Raw genomic sequence first — 22,434 nt, 5'->3', positions numbered from 1 at the left:
AAAATAGGCGGCCGTTGAGCGCCGCCAAGTCCGTTGTGTCTGTTATAGCCGTTCCCTTTCGACGACCGGCGGAACGCTTTTCGGCTCATTTCTTTTTTTTCGACTCTTCGCAACCGCGATTCGATTCGCGCTCTCGGATAACCCTTTCTTTAGGTTAATTTTCTCGGAGGACGATTATATTGTGATTATTGTGATTATTTATTTTCCGACGGAAAAATTCGTTTATTTTCTTTGGCTTTGCGGAACGAGTATCTCGTTTCGTCTCGCTCGGTGGTTGTTCGGTGGATTGACGCGTCACGTGTCGGATATTAACCTCAAAAATTCTAGCGATGCGAAAATCGTTTAGTTAATGCGATCGAATTTGGGAAGTTAAAATTAATCGCTGGAAATATTTGTTTCAGTTTGTTGCATATTACAAGTGCTAGTAATATGCGGTTTGTTGAATGTATTGCTATGAAAATGAATTTCGAGACCTAGGCAAAAATCAGTGTCACCCTTATGAGGCTCGCGCGGCCCTCAATTTAACGGGTTAATTTTACGAAAATAGAAAAAAAATATATATATAAAATATATATAAAAATATATATAATAATAAATAGTACAAATATATATGTAATAATAATCAAATAAAATACTATAACATATAATAAAAAATAAATAGTAATAATAAAATATATATACATTTTTGTATTATTATTATTACTATATATATTTTTATATATTACCCTTAATAAATAATAATAATAAAATTATATATATATATATATTTGTATCACTATTATTACATATATTGTTATATATATATTTCACGAAATAACTGAAACAGTAAATTCCACCCAATAGTCCAGCTTGCGAACAAAAATGGGCAATTTCGCGGCGAGCCTCGAACAATCGTGCCAGCTCTCCCGGAATTTCCCATTCCTATTCAGAAGCCGAAAAGCGCAATCCGGACGGATTTACCGCAAATTTTCCCGGACATTTGTATCAGATTCGATTTGTCGCTTCGATCGCCTCGAGACCGTTTTGCTCGCAAATCGCGAGCAGCTGTCGCGATCGTGAACCGTCGAACGGACTGCCGAGGTCGTTCGAATTCAAAGGAAAGCGAGAAGCACCGTCGACGCGAGCCAGGCGATTATTTTATTTCCATCAACAATCGACTCGAAATACCGGGCCGTTTGTTGTGCTTGTAACGTTAGCCTTTTCCTCGTATTCTTCGGTTTTATCTTTAGAATTCGCCGCAAGTATTCTTACGCGAACGACCTTGCGGGCCCGCTTCGTGTTACGTTACTTTCGTCGGAATAGGCGGATGGAGAAGCGAAGCGTCGAATTTTGTGGAACCGATTGCGTCGAGGCGCCGTCGATGATTTCTGCTGCGAGCGATGATTTCTGCCGGCAAATCGAATCGCAACGCCGGCAAATCGAATCTTGAAACCACAAGTGTCCATAAATTTCACGGTAAATCCTCCCCGATTGCGCTGTTCGGCTTCTAGAACAGGAATGGGGAAATTCCGGGAGAGGCAGACACGATTATTCGAGGCTCGCCCCGAGATTGCCGATTTATTATTATGATAAAATACGGATAAAATGACGGATAAAATTACGAACTGCCTTAATAAGAGACACGCGCTCCAGATTTCTCATTCTCTTAATATGACAGAGCACCAGTCACCAAGTGCCAAGAGGCGCCTCGCTCGCGGCCCGCTTGACATAAGCCGAACCGCCGCGCGGCTGACCGAATTAAGGCGTCACCACTTTCGGGCCGCATCCGGCTAAATATAACGCCGCGAAAAGGCTACTTTCTGCCCGAGCCGAGCTTTTCGTTGCCGAATGTCCAAAAGAATTCGAAGCCGAGCAGGAAGTAATTGACGCTCGAGTTGCGCGCCAAAATTGACAATTTGGGCATTTTTATAGTTTATATACTGATGTAATTGTTAGTTAATAATTAAGTTTTTATAGTTATCGATTGTCGAGGACTATAAAGTAATAATATAGAATAATCGTATCCAGAAAAATGGACAATTTGACTATAAAAACAAGCTCGCATAATCGTATCTCCTCTTCCCGAAATTGTCCATTTTCGTGCGCAATCCGAGCGTCAATTAGGGAGACATTACTGTTTCTCGAAGAATCGAATCGCGCGGCAATGATTGATAGAGAGTTACAAATACAAAAATTACTTCATTTTTCTTCTCTCTGCACCAGACGTAGTTACAATATGGATTTTATCAGCGCGCTGTTTATCGGTCCGATGTTTTATCGGTTCGATATTTTATCGGTTCAACGTTTTATCGATTCGTCGAAACCAATCGCCCGCGATCGACGCTCTGAGAACGCATTTCTACTAATATTTAATAATTATAAATATTGAGAATTATAATATTTAATAATTACAAATATTGAGAATTACAATATCTAGCAATTATAATATTTAATAATTATAAATATTGAGAATTATAATATCTAGCAATTACAATATTTAATAATTATAAATATTGAGAATTATAATATCTAGTAATTACAATATTTAATAATTACAAATATTGAGAATTACAATATCTAGCAATTACAATATTTAATAATTACAAATATTGAGAATTACAATATCTAGCAATTACAATATTTAATAATTATAAATATTGAGAATTACAATATCTAGCAATTACAAATATAAAGAATTACATTGATTATTATATAATTTACAATTTCGTAATCGTCGACGACTACAAAAACGAGCCGCGAGACTCTATTGCGAACGATCGTTCATATGTGCGCGGAATCCGAGTGCGAATTAGGGAAAAATTATCGTACAAATCGATTCAAATTGAATTGTTCGTCCACCGAAATCGAACGTCGGAAACGTCCGATCGAGCAAATAGAGGAGCACCAATATGTCGTCGAACTAATCCACGTGTTCGTCGGCGGCGCCGTTAGTCTGGCGAACGTCTCGATTGTCCGATTCTTTTGCTCGAATTGCTCATTAAACGTACGCGCGGAACGGTGACGCGGCGAAGTGGAACGCGCTACGGAAAACTATGCGCCTATGTACGCAACTATGAGAAGCTATACGGCCGGTCGGGGCGTATTTCAGTTTTTGGACCTACGCCCCAGATGATTTGCTTGACCGCGCCGCTTCTATTTTTAGACCGGCATCTAGATTACGCACGCGACCCGATGAGATATATATCCACGTACATATCCACCTAGACGTCGATGTTTCCACACTGCTTCGTTTAGCTATTCCCTTTGTTTCGCCTTCGCGTTCGTCCTTCCCAAATTGTCCATTTTTGTTCGCGATCCGTGCGCCAATTAGAGAGAAATTACTGCAAATAGTGCAAATTACTGCAAATAGTGCAAATTACTGCAAATTGCTGCGACATAGAAAAGAGAAACACCTTCGCCTCTGTCCAGTTAGAAATCATCCCCTTCTTCTATGTACACTTATGGTGTTGCCATAAATCTCCCCCGCTCGATTCCACGATAATTTCGAAACAGAATCGAAAACCGGCCATTTCGGTGCACTCTACGCGCAATATACAGTAATGTCTCCCCTACTGACGCTCAGGTTGTACAGTAATGTCTCCCTAATTCGCGCTCAGATTGCGCGCAAAAGTGGACAATTTGGGAAGAGGAGATACGATTATTCGTTTATTTTTATAGTTATAAATTGTCCACAATTATAAAAACTCTTCCGAAATTGTCCATTTTAGTGGACAATCCGAGCGCACTATCCGACATTACTGTACAGTAATGTCTCCCTTACTGACGCTCAGTAATTTGGGAGGAGGAGCCTTGCGGTTTATTTTTATAGTTACAAATCGTCCACAATTATAAAAACGAACCGCGAGACTCCAATAATCGTATCTCCTCTTCCCAAATTGTCCAATTTAGCGGACAATCCGAGCGCGTCAGTATGGGAGACATTTCTGTAGCGCGCGAGAGAGAGACAACAACGGTCCAGTCCTTGCCGCGGCGAATACGGCGACTGAAATACGGAACACCGATGATATTCCGCAAGGTGTTTTTGACTCTGGTCCAATTATTTCTCGCGGGAAGGATACGCGGCTCCGGGTGCAGTCTGTCGCAAGGGGACAGTGCTTAATGGGTCATTATCGTCGCGACGGCGTCGCGTCGCCGTCGCCGTCGCCGTCGGCATAAGGGAGTCAGTCCATTCCGATGGGGGTTCGCGAAAATCGGTCAAAGTCAGCCGGAGAGACTCGTCGGCTATGCCGCCCGCCTTCGCACGCAGGCTCTTCGATGTCCACCTGTTTTCGACTAAAAACGGACCGGGGCCCGGGCAGCCTAAATATAGCGACCGCGAATCCGGGACTCTTACGTCACGGCGCGCATCGTTCGACCAGCACCGTGCTTTCTTATTTTTCCCCCTTTGCTCCGCGCCGCGCCTCGCGCCGCGACGAAATTTGCTCGGAGTACATTGGCGCGACGAAATCCGCTCGGAGTACATTGGCGCGCTCGTTAATTTGTCACAGATGATAATAGACGGGTATTTTCAAGGGTGAATCACTTTACGGTAACGAGCGCGACCGGATATCCGGTTTCGAAATTGCATTCCTGGATCGATCGAGCCCTCGTTTAATCGAGAGAACTCTTCTACGATGATACGCAAATTCGAATCGCAATCGAACGGATCAGATCGCGGATCGTTTTGAGATCTATCGAATAATGGATCGAAGAGATCGTTTTTCACTGTCTTTTTGACAATTCTTTGCCGATTTCTCGAGAATCTTGCACCGGGAATTTTTCTCTAGAATTCTCGGCTGTTTTTTAACGGATCTGTCTGTCCTTGGGATAGGATTATTGATGATTCCCGTCGTTAATTATTTATTATTTTATTGATTAATGAGCACCTCGGGGACGAAATTCACGGTCAAAAATCTCGCTGAATAAATTGAGTCATTGGATTTACTGATCAGCCAACGAAACGGCCAGAAAATTAACTTAAAATTAACTTAGTCCACTGTTAACTTCCATTGTTAATAAATAAAATAATAAATACAGCGCCACGGGGGATGAAATCGACGGCCGAAGAACTCGGCCGAATAAAACGAGTTATTGAAATCTCAGTTCAGCCAGCGGAACGGCGAGAAACTTAACTTAATTCTAAGTTAATTCTAACTTAGCCCACCATTAACTTCCATTGTTAATAAATAATAGAATCAATAGAGCGCCCCGAGGGATGAAATCGACGGCCGAAGAACTCGGCCGAACAAAACGAGTCATTGGAATCAAAATTCGACCAACGAATCGGCGAGAAAATTAACTTAGAATTAACTTAAACCACAGTTAATTTCCATTGTTAATAAATAAAATAATAAATAGAGCGCCCTGGGAGATGAAATCGACGGCCGAAGATCTCGGCCGAACAAAACGAGTCATTGGAATCAAAATTCGACCAACGAATCGGCGAGAAAATTAACTTGGAATTAACTTAAACCACAGTTAATTTCCATTGTTAATAAATAAAATAATAAATAGAGCGCCCTGGGAGATGAAATCGACGGCCGAAGAACTCGGCCGAACAGGACGAGTCATTGGAATCAGAAGTTCGGCCAACGAAAACGGCCAGAAAATGAATCTCTAACAGCCGGATATATAAATGTTTAAGCGGCGACGATTAATTTATATCGCCTATTCCAAAATTAACACGGATGACCTTCGATCGCACTTGCCGGGAATGAAATAGGAATACGCGGGGCGAAAAGCGTTCGGATGATCCAGGCCGAGTATGAAGTGCGCGCGGCCCGCTAAAATTAGAGCGGCGCGTTCGCGTTGCGGCGCGTTGCGTCAACAAAAAGAAAAGACGATGCTTGTGTTTCTGTCGCAGTCCTCGATTGGCCGATCCGTAGGTATGCCGTGGCCAATCGTGATGCCCGTGATACAGCCACGGTATTCGAAAACAGAAAACAATAGCGATTTCTCTCGAGCTACGTGCTCCAAATTCAGCCCTCCCGCCATTCAATCGGAGGGATGCGCTCCCATTGATCATCCGCTTCCTGCCCCCCCCCCATACTCGTTCGCATAATTTCACGCGGAACCCATTCGGGAATTACGACCTGGGTGCCCACCTTGCGCGGATTAATGTTGCGAATTTCTTATTTTGAAATCGTTCGAATTCGGGGGAAGACGACGTTCCGCGCGAAAAGATCGTACAGATTTCTTCGTTTATTTCTGATAGGAAGTACATTAAATTGTTGTAATAAATATAATTATAATATAGTATAATATAATAACATAATATGATATAATGATATAACATAATATAATATAATATGATATAATATAACAAAATATAATATGATACAATATAATATGATATAATATAATATAATATAATATAATATAATATAATATAATATAATATAATATAATATAATATAATATAATATAATATAATATAATATAATATAATATAATATAATATAATATAATATAATATAATATAATATAATATAATATAATATAATATAATATAATATAATATAATATAATATAATATAATATTATATTATATTATATTATATGATATAACATGATATAATAGAATAGAATGGAATAAAATAGAATATAATATAACAATACAACACAATATAATAAATAAATACATAATATATTTTTTAAGTTTTCGTTATAGGCACAGATAAAAAAGTTAAAAGACGAGAGACTTTTATTTTCTTGTCACTCCAAATAATACCAAAGTTAAAAAAGAAAAGCATTTCAGTCATCGTCGCCTCTATCATTTAAAAAAAAAAGATTCCTTAGAAGTTCATTCAGCCGAATTTCGAACAATTTATCGCGTTTAAAAAAGATTATGCGAACCGCTTTCGCGGGCCACCGTGAAATCATCGCGAAGAAAAAGATCGCACGTGTGAACGAACGATGAAGAAATCGACCGTGAAAGAAAAAGCGGCCGCTATAATTAGAGAGACCGATACGATGCCAACGAAACGGCTTTGGAATAATCGCCGATAATTTTCCGTATTTTTAGACCCGATGACAGGCTGCTAGCCTGTTACAAAACGCTAAAATCGTCGAATTTCGCGGGAATCGCGTCGAACAGCTGAACCGATATATTATTTCCTATATATTCCCTAATTTTCCGCTTTCTAGTTTCCCAGTAGTAAGTTTCCCATAATTAACTAAAATTGAACGCAGAGAGATCGAAGCAAAAAATGACTTTCGCGCGCAACGACGATTAATTTCGTCGCGAAAACAGTCGAGACGAGCCGTCGTAATTCGAGCATTTATTCCGTCGGTGCGCGTTTGTGTTTAAAACGGAACCCGTTCGTAGCTGGCAAAGAGAGACACGTGGAATTTCACGGGGTAACGGATCGCGGAAACGTAAGCTCCGGCTTACACGGAAGCAAGGTTAAAGAAACACCTTACGCAATAGCCTCTGTACTTGAGTATTTCGAGATACAGAGCCGCGCTTCAGAGCGATTTCGTGCTGCTATGATCCGTTCGAACGCGTTCGATCTTTTCGCGATCGCGCGTGCCAGATTTCGAGGATTTTTACTTGTCTCTCTACTTGTCGCTTTTCATGTACGCTCGTACTTTTCTGCACGACAATCGACGAGCAAAGAACCGCGCGATTCGTGGAACGAATTTTCTACTTCGCGAGAAGGTCCGCGTTTTAGTTATAAATAACGAAGCGTTGTCTTAGTGGAAGAGCGATTCCTCTGTCGAAACCGATTACGATAAGTTCTGTTTAATTTGCGCTCAGATTGCGCACCGAAAAATGGACAATTTGGGGAGAGATGACGCGATTATTCGAGCTTTGCGTCTTCGTTTTCACAGCTGTCGACGATTATAAAAATTGTAGGTCATATGACAATTAATGTAATTGTTAATATTGTGTATATTAATATTATGAATATTATTAATATTATATATATTAATACTATGAATATTATTAATATTATATATATTAATACTATGAATATTATTAATATTATATATATCAATATTACGAATATTACAATCATTAACATAATTAATATAAAATTATATATGATCTCCTCTTCCCAAATAGTCCACTTTTCTGCGCAATCCGACCACGAATTAGGGAGAAATTAGTGGTCAAATCCTAACAAAATGGATCAGCAGGAAAATCCTGATTTTCTCTGACGAGTGTAACATTTAACCTTAACAATTGTCCACTGATTTCAGCGAACGAGTGTGGTAAATAGTTCAGTAGAGCGGCAAAATGGACGCGCGCTTCCGAAGCAACCTCGACATGATCGGGCGCAACGAGCCCATCACAAGGAAAGCCAAATTCTGGCAAAGTTATGTCCGAGCCTTGAAAGGTAACCATATTTTCGTTTTCTATATTTTACGGTGACTAAAAGAGAGTTTACTCTGTTTTTTTTCCTTTTTTTTTGAACAGGCACCGACGATATCAGAGCTCCCGAACACACGCACAGACCCCGTGGCATTTTCCGCTCGGAATACCCTGAGCTGTCCACCTCGTGGCCATTCGGCAAATCTATCTTTGAAAACCCCATTCACGCGGCCGATCGAATCAACGTCCCTGGATACAGGTGCGTAGATTGAACTACGATTCGAACAATTAGTACTTGTAATAATAGATAATAAATTGTATAGACGTAGAACTAGCGCAAGGAAATTCACGGCAACCCGAAAATTGGCATTCTAGGGAGATATTACTGTGCATTAAGTCATAAGGAAGATAGAGAATAAATTTGCTTTCTCACGTACCTTGTAATAATAAATAATAAATTACATAGACGTGGAACTAGCGCAGGGAAATTCACAGCAACCCGAAAATTGGCATTCTAGGGAGAAATTACTGTGCATTAAGTCATAAGGAAGATAGAGGATAAATTTGCTTTCTCACGTACCTTGTAATAATAAATAATAAATTACATAGACGTGGGACTAGCGCAGGGAAATTCACAGCAACCAGAAATTCGGCATTCTAGGGAGAAATTACTGTACATTAATTCCACTAAATATAGAATAAATTGCATAGGCGTAGCACTAGCGCAAGGAAATTCAAAGCAACCCAAAATTCAGCATTCTAGGGAGAAATTACTGTACATTAATTCCACTAAATATAGATTAAATTGCATTGGCGTAGCACTAGCGCAGAGAAATTCACGGCAACCCAAAATTCGGCATTTCCAGGAGAAATTATTGTTTCACAATATTATTACATGGACGAAAGTTCGTATTAAAATCTTGTGAATTAAACCAGTTAATTAAGAATTATCGCACGGTTTCCAGGTACCTGCCCGTCCACCGCGAGATCTACGGTTACTCACCGAGGCAGATCTACCCGCACCAATACAAACCTGTAGAACGCTTCACCCCCGGTACGTACTAAAGAGCAAACTCTGAGCAAAGCAAAATCGCAAAAAAAAAGTCCCAGAACAGAATAAAAAGATCACGTGGGAACGGCGTCTAACATAGAAGAAATAAAGAACGAAAGAAAGAACGAAAGAACGAAAGAAATAAAGTGCGAAAAAAGAAAATCAATCGATATATAAAATCCGGCACAAAAGGCAACAGAATTACGAAATGCGCGAAAAAAAACAAACAAACAAACGAAACAAAACAAAACAAAACAAAATATACAGAAAACGAACGAAATATAAAAGTTTTTCATGCTTGGCGTGTGTAAATTACGTAACAATCTCGACAGTTGAACGAGAGAGAGAGAGAGAGAGAGAGAGAGAGAGAGAGGGAGAGAGATAGAGATAGAGATAGATTTCTTTTACCTATAACGAAATGACTATAATAAATAACGAATGACGCGAGAAGAAGCGATATACCAATGGAGAGAAAAAGTTGAACGAGAGACACGCATGGGAAAAATAAAACTGCGAGTGACCGCATTGTGTACCGTTTAATCCGTATGATCCGTTGTGTAATATATAACAACCGCTCGTTCACCGGGTGTTTCCTTTTTAGTCGATTTAAGTACGCGTTGTCGAATGTAACCGGGGCGCTTTTGGCTTCTGGGCGCCGCGAGGGAGCGGACGACGCGCCGCGAAAATGTCGCGACAAATCGCCGCGAAAATGTCGCGACGAATCGCCGCGAAGGAGCGGAAAACGCGCCGTGAAGGAGCGGACGCGCCGCGAAAATGTCGCGACGAATCGCCGCGAAGGAGCGGACGCGGCGCGCCGCGAAAACGATCGCGTCGAATCGCCGAAACGAATCAAAAGCAATATTATATATAATACAAGCAAAAAGACAATGCGCCGTGGCCGGCCGCGTTTATATACCGGGTGTCCCGCTTCGCCGAGCTCGTTCGCACGGCTTCCTTGACGCTTCGTATTCCTGTAAAATATCCTCCGGAATATTTTACGGTCAAATCCTTGAGTGGAGGTCTCGAGTAAACCGCGCCGCGATTTTTCTGAACGATGATTAAATTAAGGGTAGGGGAGGGTGGGAGGGGGGAGAGAGAACATTATCGCGCGACCAAAGTCAAGCGGGACAGCCTAAGTCGTGCCCTAAGTCTTCCCTATAAGGCCTTTCTCAGAAGCCAGAACCGCCCTCAGGAGGATTCGTCTCGCACCCTCGCCCTCCCCCACCCCCGTCCTGCACCTTTGCCTGCACTCGATCGTAACTAAAAAAAGAAAAAAAAAGAGAAAAGAAAAGAAAAATGAATGAAAGAGAAAGAGAATGAGAACGAAACCGGAGAGAAGAAAGAGATCGAAGAATGTTGGAAACTAATGGGATTTTATAAAAACTGTGTCATCCGTGTCGTATCAACGCACCCCGCCCCCTGACCACCGCCAACACCACCAACCAACCCCCCCGCCCCCCGATGTGTGGAATGCGTATGGCATTGTTGGACGTACATGTTTTAATCGGGCCGTTGTTTTTAGTTAACTCAAGTTCATAATTATCTACCTTCATACAACCACACCATACACCGCATCTGTGTACCACTAATTATTACAACGATTTGTATTCTAAGTTATTATACATATACATACTTATATGTCGCTATATGAGAACATGCACGTATAAAAATATATATAATTATGTTTAAATATGACTCTAAGACTTGTCTGCTTCACGACTGGCACCGCGTAAACCGCGAACGGGAACCCTGCGCGACGAGATCGGAAAAAGAAAAATCATAAAACGATAACGATAACGAGAATAAGCAAAAACAAGCACGGAAACGAATCAGGATAAGAAAGAGTATTATGTCGATCTTCGACGTAAACGAGAATCGGAGCAACAGCTGACATCCACTGATGATCGAGGCTCCCCGCTATTAATTTAAATTAATCAAACTCCGCGCCGCTGTCAGAGATGGGCGATTTCTAGTTTTCGATGGCGAAATAATTGACCCGATAGCTTTCGTTCGATGGCGATTAGGTTTCGTCGTCGATCAGAGGTCACGCGGGGTCAACGATTAGTTCTTCCTCGCGATAAGTATCGAGTTTCGAGATCATTCAAAGGGTCGCATTTTGTCCATCCCAGGCTGCGAGGGGCGCGATCGTTCACCTTTTGCACCCTCGAGCAAAATTCTTGACCCTGAGGCATCGCCAAAATTGCATCAGAAGGAATTTTTCAAATATCTCAGATTAGATTCGATGAATTGTTGATCGTCTAACGCGTTGCACGAGTCGCGACGCTCGGTTTCATACGCATGAAATGCACTTTGTTGCATAGAGTTCATTTCGATGCATAGAATGCACTTTGTTGCATAAAGTGCACTTTGTCGCATAGAGTGTACTTTATCGCACAGAATGCAGTTTATCGCATAGAATGCACTCTGTCGCATAGAATTCATTTAGACGCATAGAATGCATTCTGTCGCATAGAATGCACTTTACCGCATAGAATGCACTCTGTCGCATAGAATTCATTTCGACGCATAGAATGCATTTTGTCGCATAGAATTCACTCTGTTGCATAGAATGCACTTTGTCGCATAGAATGCACTTTGCTGCATAGAATGCATTCTGTTGTATAAAATGCACTTTGCCACACAGAATGCAAGTTTATCGCATAGAATGCACTTTATCGCATAGAATGCACTTTGTCGCACAGAATGCAGTTTATCGCACAAAATGCACTTTGTCGCATAGAATGCACTTTATCTCATAAAATGCACTCTGTCGCATAGAATGCACTTCGCCGCATAGAATGCACTTTATCTCGTAAAATGCACTTTATCTCATAAAATGCACTTCGTCGCATAAACTAGAATTATCATAAATCGGAAAAAAATAATGTTATCATTACAATTAAAACGGCTTCGAGTGCAAAAGATTAAAACCACGCGTCGCAGTCGAAGCGTTCCATGCAAAAGGTTCGCTCGTTGCCGCGCGAAGCTCTTCGTCACGCTTAAAGATTTCTCTCGTTCGACGAAACAACGAATGCAAAATTCTTCGCTTTCAAATCGTCGCAACATTGCTTTCGACAATTTAACCACGATCGAAAGAACCTCGCGCCTCGAAGGAGACGTTTCCTCGAGAACGCAGCGACGCCCTAATCGGCGTCGTCGAACCTTTTGCATCGAGCTCGCGGCTAGAACGATGTAGAAAGGATCTAGAAAGGATCTAGAAAGGATCTAGAACGATCTAGAAAGGATCTAGAAAGGATCTAGAAGACAGAGTCCTGCCCATCTCTGTTCCCGGGAGGCCCGGGGGCCACGCTGGCGATCGTCCGAGCTATTATAGGCTGTGCAATGACAATTAACAATGACGATTAACGCGATTAACAAAGACCAAGAGTGGAACATCGGTGGATGCGCGATTGCCGACCGGAAGCGTCGACCAGCGGAAACAACGACACCACGATCAGACGACGGACGAATAACGTGCGCGCAGGCATCATCAGGATTCTTTATCGTCACCGCATCATCATCATCATCATCATCGTCATCGATCATTCCATTTCGTGAACTTCTCTCTCTTCATCGTACGTGTCGTCCCCGTCCTCTCGTACGTCGTTTAATTAATGGATTAATGGGAGACGGCGCCCCGCCCCGCCGCCGCCCCCCCCTCCCCCGGACCGCATGCAGCTCTGATTCTAATTTCTTTCCAGGCACTAGACCGAACAAGTGGCTTTACCTCGATCGCATGGTCGATTTGAGCGACGTTAGGCGACGACAGATTATACGCCACTGGCAGACGAACGAGCGAAGCACGATCACTACGCGAGTGCGACGCGGTCATTGCATTAGAAGGAAGGACTACTAACCCACCTGTCTTTTTACTGACCATGGCAGAAATACCTCCTAATAACCGATATATATACAGTATATAATATTGGGTGTATAGTATATACATAGTTTATACTATGGCATATATAGTATTTATATGTATAGTATATCTTGTATAGTATATATTGTATATACAGTATATTTAGTATAGTATATACAGTGTATCTAGTATACTATATATAGTATATCTAATATAATATATACAGTATATCTAGTATAGTATATTAGTATAGTATATATAGTATATCTAATATAATATATACAGTATATCTAGTATATCTAATATAGTATATACAGTATATCTAGTATAGTATATTAGTATAGTATATATAGTATATCTAATATAATATATACAGTATATCTAGTATATCTAATATAGTATATACAGTATATCTAGTATAGTATATTAGTATAGTATATACAGTATATCTAGTATAGTATATTAGTACAGTATATACAGTATATCTAGTATAACATATATGTACAGTATATATATATTGTATATATGTAATTGCATAGACCGGTTCACATCTTGAATGCAGACGCCATTGCCGAAATTCAATTTCGGCTCAATTATCAGGGGATCTTAAAGTCGTACAATAGTATCAGGCCTGGGCATTGTCATAGTAAAATATTTGAAAGAAGATTATTTAGATATAATATATATATATAAGCTATTCCAAAGGACATTTCCTTATTTCGATTTAAAATGAAATCACTTTTTTACTTTGTTTACGTTGTTTGATCAATTATTTGCTAAAATATCTTCACAATATAAACTTTGTAATTCAGCAAATTGCAGATAAATTATGAAAACACCATTCTAATAATAGAGTTCGTCTATGTACAGTTTACATTTTGGTTAAATATAATTAATTTTTAATTCGACAGTTTTCAGTTGAATTTCTCTCAATTTTATTTAATTGAATTCATTCAAGGGGATTCTTCTGAATTTTCATTCATTTCATTTCCAATCGATTATCAATGATTCTCGTATCAAATCGTTATTCATTACTTCATTCGAATAACAATAAATAATTGAAATGGAAGATTATTCGAATAACAAAAATCATTCGAAAACAATTTACTCGAATCGTGGAAGAAAATAAAAACAAAGCAAAGATAATATAAAATAAACTAAAATCGATACTATAAAATAAAATAAAACAAAATAACAATCGTATTATTACAAACAATTATTTCTTATCTTATTTCAAATAAAATATGCCCAGGCCTGTTCTCTCTTACGGAACCTAATTTTCCGTTTTCACAATCTCTTTCGCGTCGTCAGAAAATAACGAACATTTCATTAAAAAAAAGGAAAAAAAAAGGGCTCGGCACCCACGCGTGGCTGAACAATGCCAGCTGGCGCGCGTGCGATCTTCGCCCACGTTTTATTATGCAAGCCCATTGTTGCCTAAAAGCGTCCGTGGGCCGGCGGACACCTTTTGCAAAAACGTAATATATCCGCGTTCGTATTTCGCGTGCGATCGACGAAAGGTCGAGTGACATCGCGGCGATCTAAAACAAGTCACGTTTCGCAGGCGGCACGCACGCGACCGGCTATACTATTTAATAGTTGTATAATCGGCAGATATACCGGTGATTAAGAACAACCGTTCGGACGACAGCCATGGCTGCCAAGATGTGAACCAAAGCTGCGTTCGACCACCTCCTGGCATTATATCCTCTGAGCATTACAATAGACGTTTCATAACACACCTGTAGATCGTCTTAGGTACACACCTCGCGACAATATAACTCGCATTACTAAAATAATTATTGCTGATGATTTCATTTCTACGACGGCGCGGTTCCAGACGTTTTCGAACATTCGCGTACGATTTCTCATTCGGCGTTGACCGAGTATAGTAATTCCACGCTAATTTGCGCTCAGATTGAGCAGAAAGATAGAGCGTTTAGTGAAGAGGTGATGCACAATTGTCATTAATAATTGTTAACAATTATAGAAATTGCAAATTATATAATAATTAGTATGATTATTAATAGTATTAATATTTGTGATTATTCAATATTGATATTGTTAATATTAATATAATTATTAAATATTAATGTAATCAGTATTATTAATATTAATATAATTAATATACAATTATATATCATTATACTAATATAATATACAATTGTATATCATTATATTAATATAATATGCAATTGTATATCATCATATTAATATAATATACAATTATATATAATTGTATTAATATAATACACAATTGTATATAATTATATTAATATAATATAGAATTGTATATAATATACAACTGTATATAATTATATATTAATATAATATACAATTATATATCATTATATTAATATAATACACAATTGTATATAATTATATTAATATAATATACAACTGTATATAATTATATTAATATAATATGCAATTATAAATTATAATTATATTAATCGATTAATCGTGTCTCCTCTCCCCAAATCGTTCATTTTCGTGCGCGATCTGAGCGCGAATCAGGGAGTCAATTACATTATACAGTGAATCGGTCATCATCCGCGACGATCATAACGAATTAACAATATCAAAAAACGACGTGAACAGTCGCTGAACGTCCCCTAATCGATCTAACCCGATGGACCAAACGAAAACTGCACGCAGAGAGCCTCCGCTCCACCGTTTTCTCCTCTTCGCCGATGTGTTTGCGAGGACAAAAAAAAACAAAGAAACGATCGTCGAGAGAACAAAATACGACTTTCCACGGTACCTGGAGACCAGGGAAACTGGATAACCGGCGATCGAAACCACCCTTGAAACAGTGACCAGTGAACACGAGGGACGAAACCATCGATTATTTGTTGTTCCTCGTTTCACAAGCACGAGACAACTGCTGCACGCTGTATGAACAAGAAATTTTGCAATAAAGTTGAATAATGGCACGAGAGATGCGATCGAAACGAGCAAAAAAAAAGAAAAAAAGAAAGCAGAATACGTTTCGACGACAACAAGCAGAAATCGTTGTTCTTTTTCTCCCGTGGGCTCCGTCCACATCTCGTTTGTTTTTTTCTTCTTCTTCTACTTCCTCTTTTTGTTTTTTGGTGCGAATTTTTGACCGCGATTTTCACCGATTTCCGCACGACCGAGAAACACACTTTTATTTTTCGCGTCGATGATTTCCGCGAGCGACCGCCGACATTTCTACCGAGATTTTTGACGACTTGACACTCTTGCAGCCGAGGTGGAGGTCGCAGTTTAAAAAGTAAACGTTTGCGGCCTCGGAACGAGACGCAATTTTCCACGTCGTACGGCGGGGCGAAAAAAATATAAACGGCGGAAACGCGAGCGTGCCATCCCTGAGACGGAGAAAGCGTAGCAAGAGAGAGCGAGAGACTGCGGGACGAAGGGATAGAGAGTACGCCGCGGACGCACAGAGAAATGAAATATAAAACGAGAAGCAAAAATGGCCGCCAAACTTGAAAAAGCTGGAAATTTTCTCTCGACGCTTCCGCGTTCTAATTCTTGCTACTTATACGGTCTTCCCGTCGTTGCTTGCCTCCCACTGGATGCGTTGCAGAAAATGATTGCACGAACGGGATCCTGAGATCATTCGGAGCAACTTTTTCCTTTGCGGAAATGTTCTTCGAGGCTTCGTTCACGAGTTATTAACGAAATAGTGGCGGGCTCGGCTGACGCCACGCCCTAGCGACCACCGCCGCCGCGTCAGACGGCCGGCGCGACGCGGCATTGGTCGCTGGGCGGAGCGCCGGCAGCGCTCGCTCCCCGATTGGTCCGCGTTTTTCGCCGATAACTCGTAAACGAAGCCGCGGAGAACATTTTCGCAAAGGAAAAAGTTGTTTCAAATGATCTAAGGAATCCGCTTGTAATAATTCTCGGGCACAAAGTTGGGAGAAGCGAGGACGACGTCGAGGAAAACGACGACAGCCCCAATTTGATTAATACACGCTGTACATTGTATAATAATGCTCAAGTATCAAGCAGTCTTACTAACAAGAGAGTAACTGGCAATTAATTGCAACCAGACCTACAAATTTCTGTCTTTTTCAGGAGATGGCATGTCATTTTTTTTAGCCCCACCCAACCTGGTTCGACCCCCATCCCCCCTCTACAGCCCCTAGCTTAAGTAATCCGAGAAGTCCAATTGTACCGGGTGTCTCGTAAACCGTGCACGCTTCGAAATATTTAAGCGACGCGTGTCTAGAAATGTATAAACTTTTAGAAAGACGATTTTCGAAATATCCGAGTCAATTTCAACACGGTTGTTCGCCGAGTACAGTTGCATCGACGCGACAAAATCAATCGCCTGTTCGCGTTTTACGAGCCACCCCGTAGAATTGCCTGGTCGCGCCAAGCCTGCGAACACTAATTAGTACTCACGGAACAGCAAAATTCTCTTGAAAGTAAAGAGGCAACGCGTGAGATAGACGGTACGAAACGAAAGATGGATCGACCAGTATAGCTGACGACGACTGTACACCGGCGTTACGCGTTTGCGACGAGCTTCACTTTAATAATTAACAGAGACAATAACTAATTATTCGGTCTAAGTGGCTCGTAAGTAATCCGAACTATAGCGGCTGAACACGAGTGCGATCGATGCTTTTCGGAAAAAATAATTTCGTGTAGGCACGCAGCGGCCACGATTTTTCGAGGACGATTTTTTGATGCAGTATTTTTGTCCAGTCAGGTCAGTATGCTTTTTCACAACAATTAAAAACGTGACGTCGTGGTTTACACACACACACAGAGAATTTCACTAGATTTTTGGTTTTGCTCGTTTGGCGAGAGCGCCGGCACATTTTTTTGTCGTTGTCCGCAGAGAGAGAGAGAGATTTATCGAAATAGTTTTCGTATGAACACCAGCTTGAACAATGCTCTCGACCATGGCTCTCGTTTTTCTTTACCATTTAGTCATGATAATTAGATGAAACACGCACGGCTTACGAAAGAAACAAAAAAAGCACGAAACAGGGACAGAACCCTACCGATCCTTAACCACTCTGCATCCTGATTAATCTGTGAGTCCTATGATTGAGAAATTTAAGTCCATCGTTTTAAAATGTCGATTTAACTGTACTCTAATTACGTGGCAATTTTGTCGTCTTAATGGTGCACGAAGTACAGTTGATTAACGATGAAACGGATATACGGGAAATTCTCCCTAATTGACCACCAGATTTTATGCGAAAATGGGCAATTTGGGAGGAAGAGATACGATTATTAGTCGTTTTTATAGTTTACTGGATGTCAACAATTATAAAATGGTTAATTATGTAATGGTTAATATGATTATTAATATTTGTAATTATTAGATATTATTATTATTAATATATATAATTATTAATATATAATTATCAAATATTATCACTATTAATATAATTATATATAATATAATATTATATTAATATATTATATATTATACTATTATATTAATATAATATAATAATATTAATAGTGATGATATTATTAATATTAATATAATTAATATCAATAATATTAATAGTAATAATGTTATTAATATTAATGTCATTAATATTAATACAATTAACACAAAATTATACATAATTATATAATCGTATCTTCTCTTCCCAAATTGACCATTTTTGTGCACAGTCTAAGCACCAATTAAGGTTAATTTATCATACAGAATGTCGCGTAACTGGTGATAGAACCTAATAGACTGATTCTACATAGAAAAACAGGCCCAGAAAAAAGAATAACATTTTCTCATTTAAGGCTTTGTCTTCGAGATAATCGAGTCGAAAGTTGCGCCAAGTTCGCGTGGCTTTTAATACAGCAAGTAGAATCGGTGTGCTATGGTCAGACGCCCCACTTCATTCCTATTCAATAGCATTACTTCTTCGACCCACTTTTTCTCGAAAACGGAGCCTCGAATAAGAAAGTGTTATTCCTTTTCTTCGACTTATTTTTTCACGCAGAATCAGCCACTGTCAAATTGTAGCACCATTTACGCGACACACTGTATATTGGAATATAAATGTCTGACAAATACGTGGACTCGAGACTTGTCAATTAAACGACTTAAATCGCACCCTGATCAGGGTTTGCGCGATTGAGATTAGACCTGTGACTATCGACACTGTTTTCGATAAATATCGATAATATTGATATTCGATATATCGATGATATCGTCGAGTCGAATTAAATCATCGAAGCTTAGGTGATCGAAGTAAAATAAATAATAATAAAGTATAATCAATTTATTGTTCGATTAAATATTTTTACTTGCATTTTCGTCTATTTCGTTTCGTTCTTCAAACGTCAACAAATTTGATTAATAAAATTATTTTGAAACGTGACGTAACAATTTTTAATTGCGTCTTGAAGTCGCAATTCTAGTGGAAAGAGTTAAATATTCATTTTACAATTTACAATACGTGAAATAAATCGTCAGGTATCGATAAGATATCGATACAACGTCGTTAATCGATAGTCACATCTCTAACTGAGACCACGGTGTAAGAAAGAGAGAGACACTGCCATAAAAGTACTCTCATCAGGAAATGAGGTGTTCCTGATGTCATTTGAAACAACTTTTTTCTTTGCGAAAATGCGATCGGTGGCTTCGTTTACGAGTTATTAACGAAAAACACCGACACCACGCCCTCGCGACCAGCGCCGCTGCGTCAGACGGCCGGCGTGACGCGGCATTGGTCGCTGGGCGGAGCGCCGGCCGCGCTCGCTCTCCGATTGGCCCACGTTTTTCGTTAATAACTCGTAAACGAAGCCTCGGACTGCATTTTCGCAAAGGAAAAAGTTGCTTCAAATGACCTCAGGAACCTTTTATTGTCGCAGAAATTTTGCGGTGAAGCAACCGTGACCGGTGCGCCACTCTCCCTCTTACACCGTGACGAAACGCAGCGAACTAACCGGCTAATAATCATAACTTTCTCATGCGAGAGCTGAAAGCATAAATCATAGTACAGTAATGTCTCCCTAATTCGCGCTCAGATCGCGCACAGAAATGGACAATTCGGGAATAGGAGATACGATTGTTCGAGGCTTGCCACTCGTTTCTATACTTATCGTCCATTCTCGTTCCATTATTAATATTTATTACAATTTATCACAATTATTATAATTAATATTTTAATTATATTGTCACGTTCCATTTTTCTGCGCAATCCGAATTGGGGAGAAACGAAACTGTAACGCCGACGATTCCTTCCGCCTTTTTCTTTGGGGTCGAAGCTTGCAGCTAAAACACTAAACCAGAGAAAATCGAGCGCAGAAACCTAATTCGGCAGATCCCCGGCCATACCGCGAACGAATCAAACCAATGATACGCACGGTTTTGATGTCAGGTGTCGTGATCGTTTGTAGATTTTAGAACGTGGTTCGTAGAATGGATTCATTGAGTGACGAATGTGGACGAGCTGACGCTTCTCCATACATTTAGTGATTATGTTGTTATGTGGACTTTTTTGTTTTTGTAGCCGCGCGGACGCTTCTCGACCTGCAAAAGGACCCGTCATAATTAATTAACGATAATCCTATCGAACAATTTCTCTCAAGTAAAAAAAAAAAGGATTCTCCTTCGACCGTTCAAGACTCGTCGCTGGTCCTTTTTCCTCGAAAGTGTCCGCCATTTTGTGACGAGAAAAATCGCGTCGTTCGGAGAAAAATCGACGCGATTCTTCCGTTACACGTCGAACGAAAATTTCAAAAGCGTGTCTCTTTAAGTTTTATTGGCGAATCGTCGGACGCCTCGTGCGTCTATATATATATATACAGGGTGTCCCAGAATTACGGGACGTAAGATTTTATTTTCGGATATCAGATTTCGATTTGATCTCGCAAGGTTATATTTTTAACCTCGGTGAAAATTTCACCGAGAGACTTCTGTGTTCGATTTATCCGAGAAACGCGAGGGACACGCTTTTCGTTGTTGGAACGCGACGCAAAGGAATCTACGCGTCGTTCACGGATTCATAATCCGACGGAGAAACGTTATTTATTGGATCGTGTAATACGAAATGTCGAGTCTCTTGTACCCAGCGAATGCCAACGGGTCTTTTGTCACTTCTTTTTTGAGAGCGAGAAAATGTTTCGGCGATGCCACGAAAGCGGAAAGTTTATTTAATATATTAGTGTAATTGCAGTATAGCTAAATTCTTTTTGTAATATTTTTTTTTGTAATATTGAGAGATTCAAACTGTCATAATATTGTATATTGTATAATATTATTATATTACTATATTATTATAATATTTTCAATATTATATAATATTATTATAATATTTAATATTAAATAATATTATTATATTGCTATATTATTACAATATTCAATATTATATAATATTATTATATTATTATAATATATTATCATAATATTCGAACTACGTTTTGTTGCTAAAATATTTTACAGTTTTTAAAAGGTCCCAAATGGGAATCGTGGCAGTAAATGGATCGATGAAACATTCATTTTAATCTTGACAGAAACGAATATCCTCTGTCTTCGAGTAATCCGACGATTTATTATTATTTTATTACACGACCTAACACACAATGTTCCATGTATACGTGCAATAACCGTGAAAGGCGAAGTCGTCTAATCCGTGGAACGATCAGCGTCGACTTCTATTCGTTGCAGAAAGTCGATCGATTGCATTCGTATGTGAGCCGAGCCGAAGCGACCTCGTTGAAACGAGTAGTAACATTGAAACAATCGATTTCTCGAGCCGGCGATGCGCGAAAGAAAGTGAAACAGACCGAAAGAAGAAACGAAGAAAGGAAGATACTTCGACGCTCTAAAAACAAAAATAAATCCTAAATTTCAATTCGCAAAATTCAAAGCCTTAATTTCAATTTGCAAAGTTCAAAGTCCTAATTTCAATTCGCAAAATTCAAAGTCCTAATTTCAATCTGCAAAATTCAAAGTCCCAATTTCAATTTGCAAAATTCAAAGTCCTAATTTCAATTTGCAAAATTCAAAGAAAGCGACCATTTTTCGATTGCCAGCAGTTCAATCTAGATCTCGAAGGTTAATTTATTAATAAAAATGATTGAAAAAAGTATCATTTCCGTGCCTGTTTCACAAAGCGTCGAGCCACCTGGGCCGCAAAAGATATATATCGCATGATTCAATGATGTTACGCATCGTCTGCAACGTGTTCGCGGTACACTCACCAATAGGAATGCTCGTTTCATTGCCACGAATTTTTGTTTCATTGCCATAAATATCACGATACA

General features: G+C 39.6%; 1 protein-coding gene across 2 annotated transcripts in view; it reads left to right on the top strand.

The window, feature by feature from the left end:
- Mf (myofilin) overlaps positions 1 to 22,434 on the top strand; it is a 30,877-nt gene that overhangs the window by 2,960 nt on the left and 5,483 nt on the right. For both annotated transcript variants that reach the window (XM_033477468.2, XM_033477466.2), the window contains exons 2-4: positions 8,185 to 8,321; positions 8,402 to 8,555; positions 9,262 to 9,350. In XM_033477468.2, coding sequence (XP_033333359.1) covers positions 8,222 to 8,321; positions 8,402 to 8,555; positions 9,262 to 9,350 — 343 coding nt within the window. In that variant the 5' untranslated portion in view covers positions 8,185 to 8,221. The remainder of the gene's footprint in view (positions 1 to 8,184; positions 8,322 to 8,401; positions 8,556 to 9,261; positions 9,351 to 22,434) is intronic.

The sequence above is a fragment of the Megalopta genalis genome, chromosome 16 (genome assembly GCF_051020955.1).
Source record: "Megalopta genalis isolate 19385.01 chromosome 16, iyMegGena1_principal, whole genome shotgun sequence".
In the NCBI taxonomy this organism is placed as follows: Eukaryota; Metazoa; Arthropoda; class Insecta; order Hymenoptera; family Halictidae; genus Megalopta; species Megalopta genalis.
The sequence above is the reverse complement of the archived record's forward strand: the minus strand, read 5'-3'. Positions and strand labels throughout refer to the sequence as shown.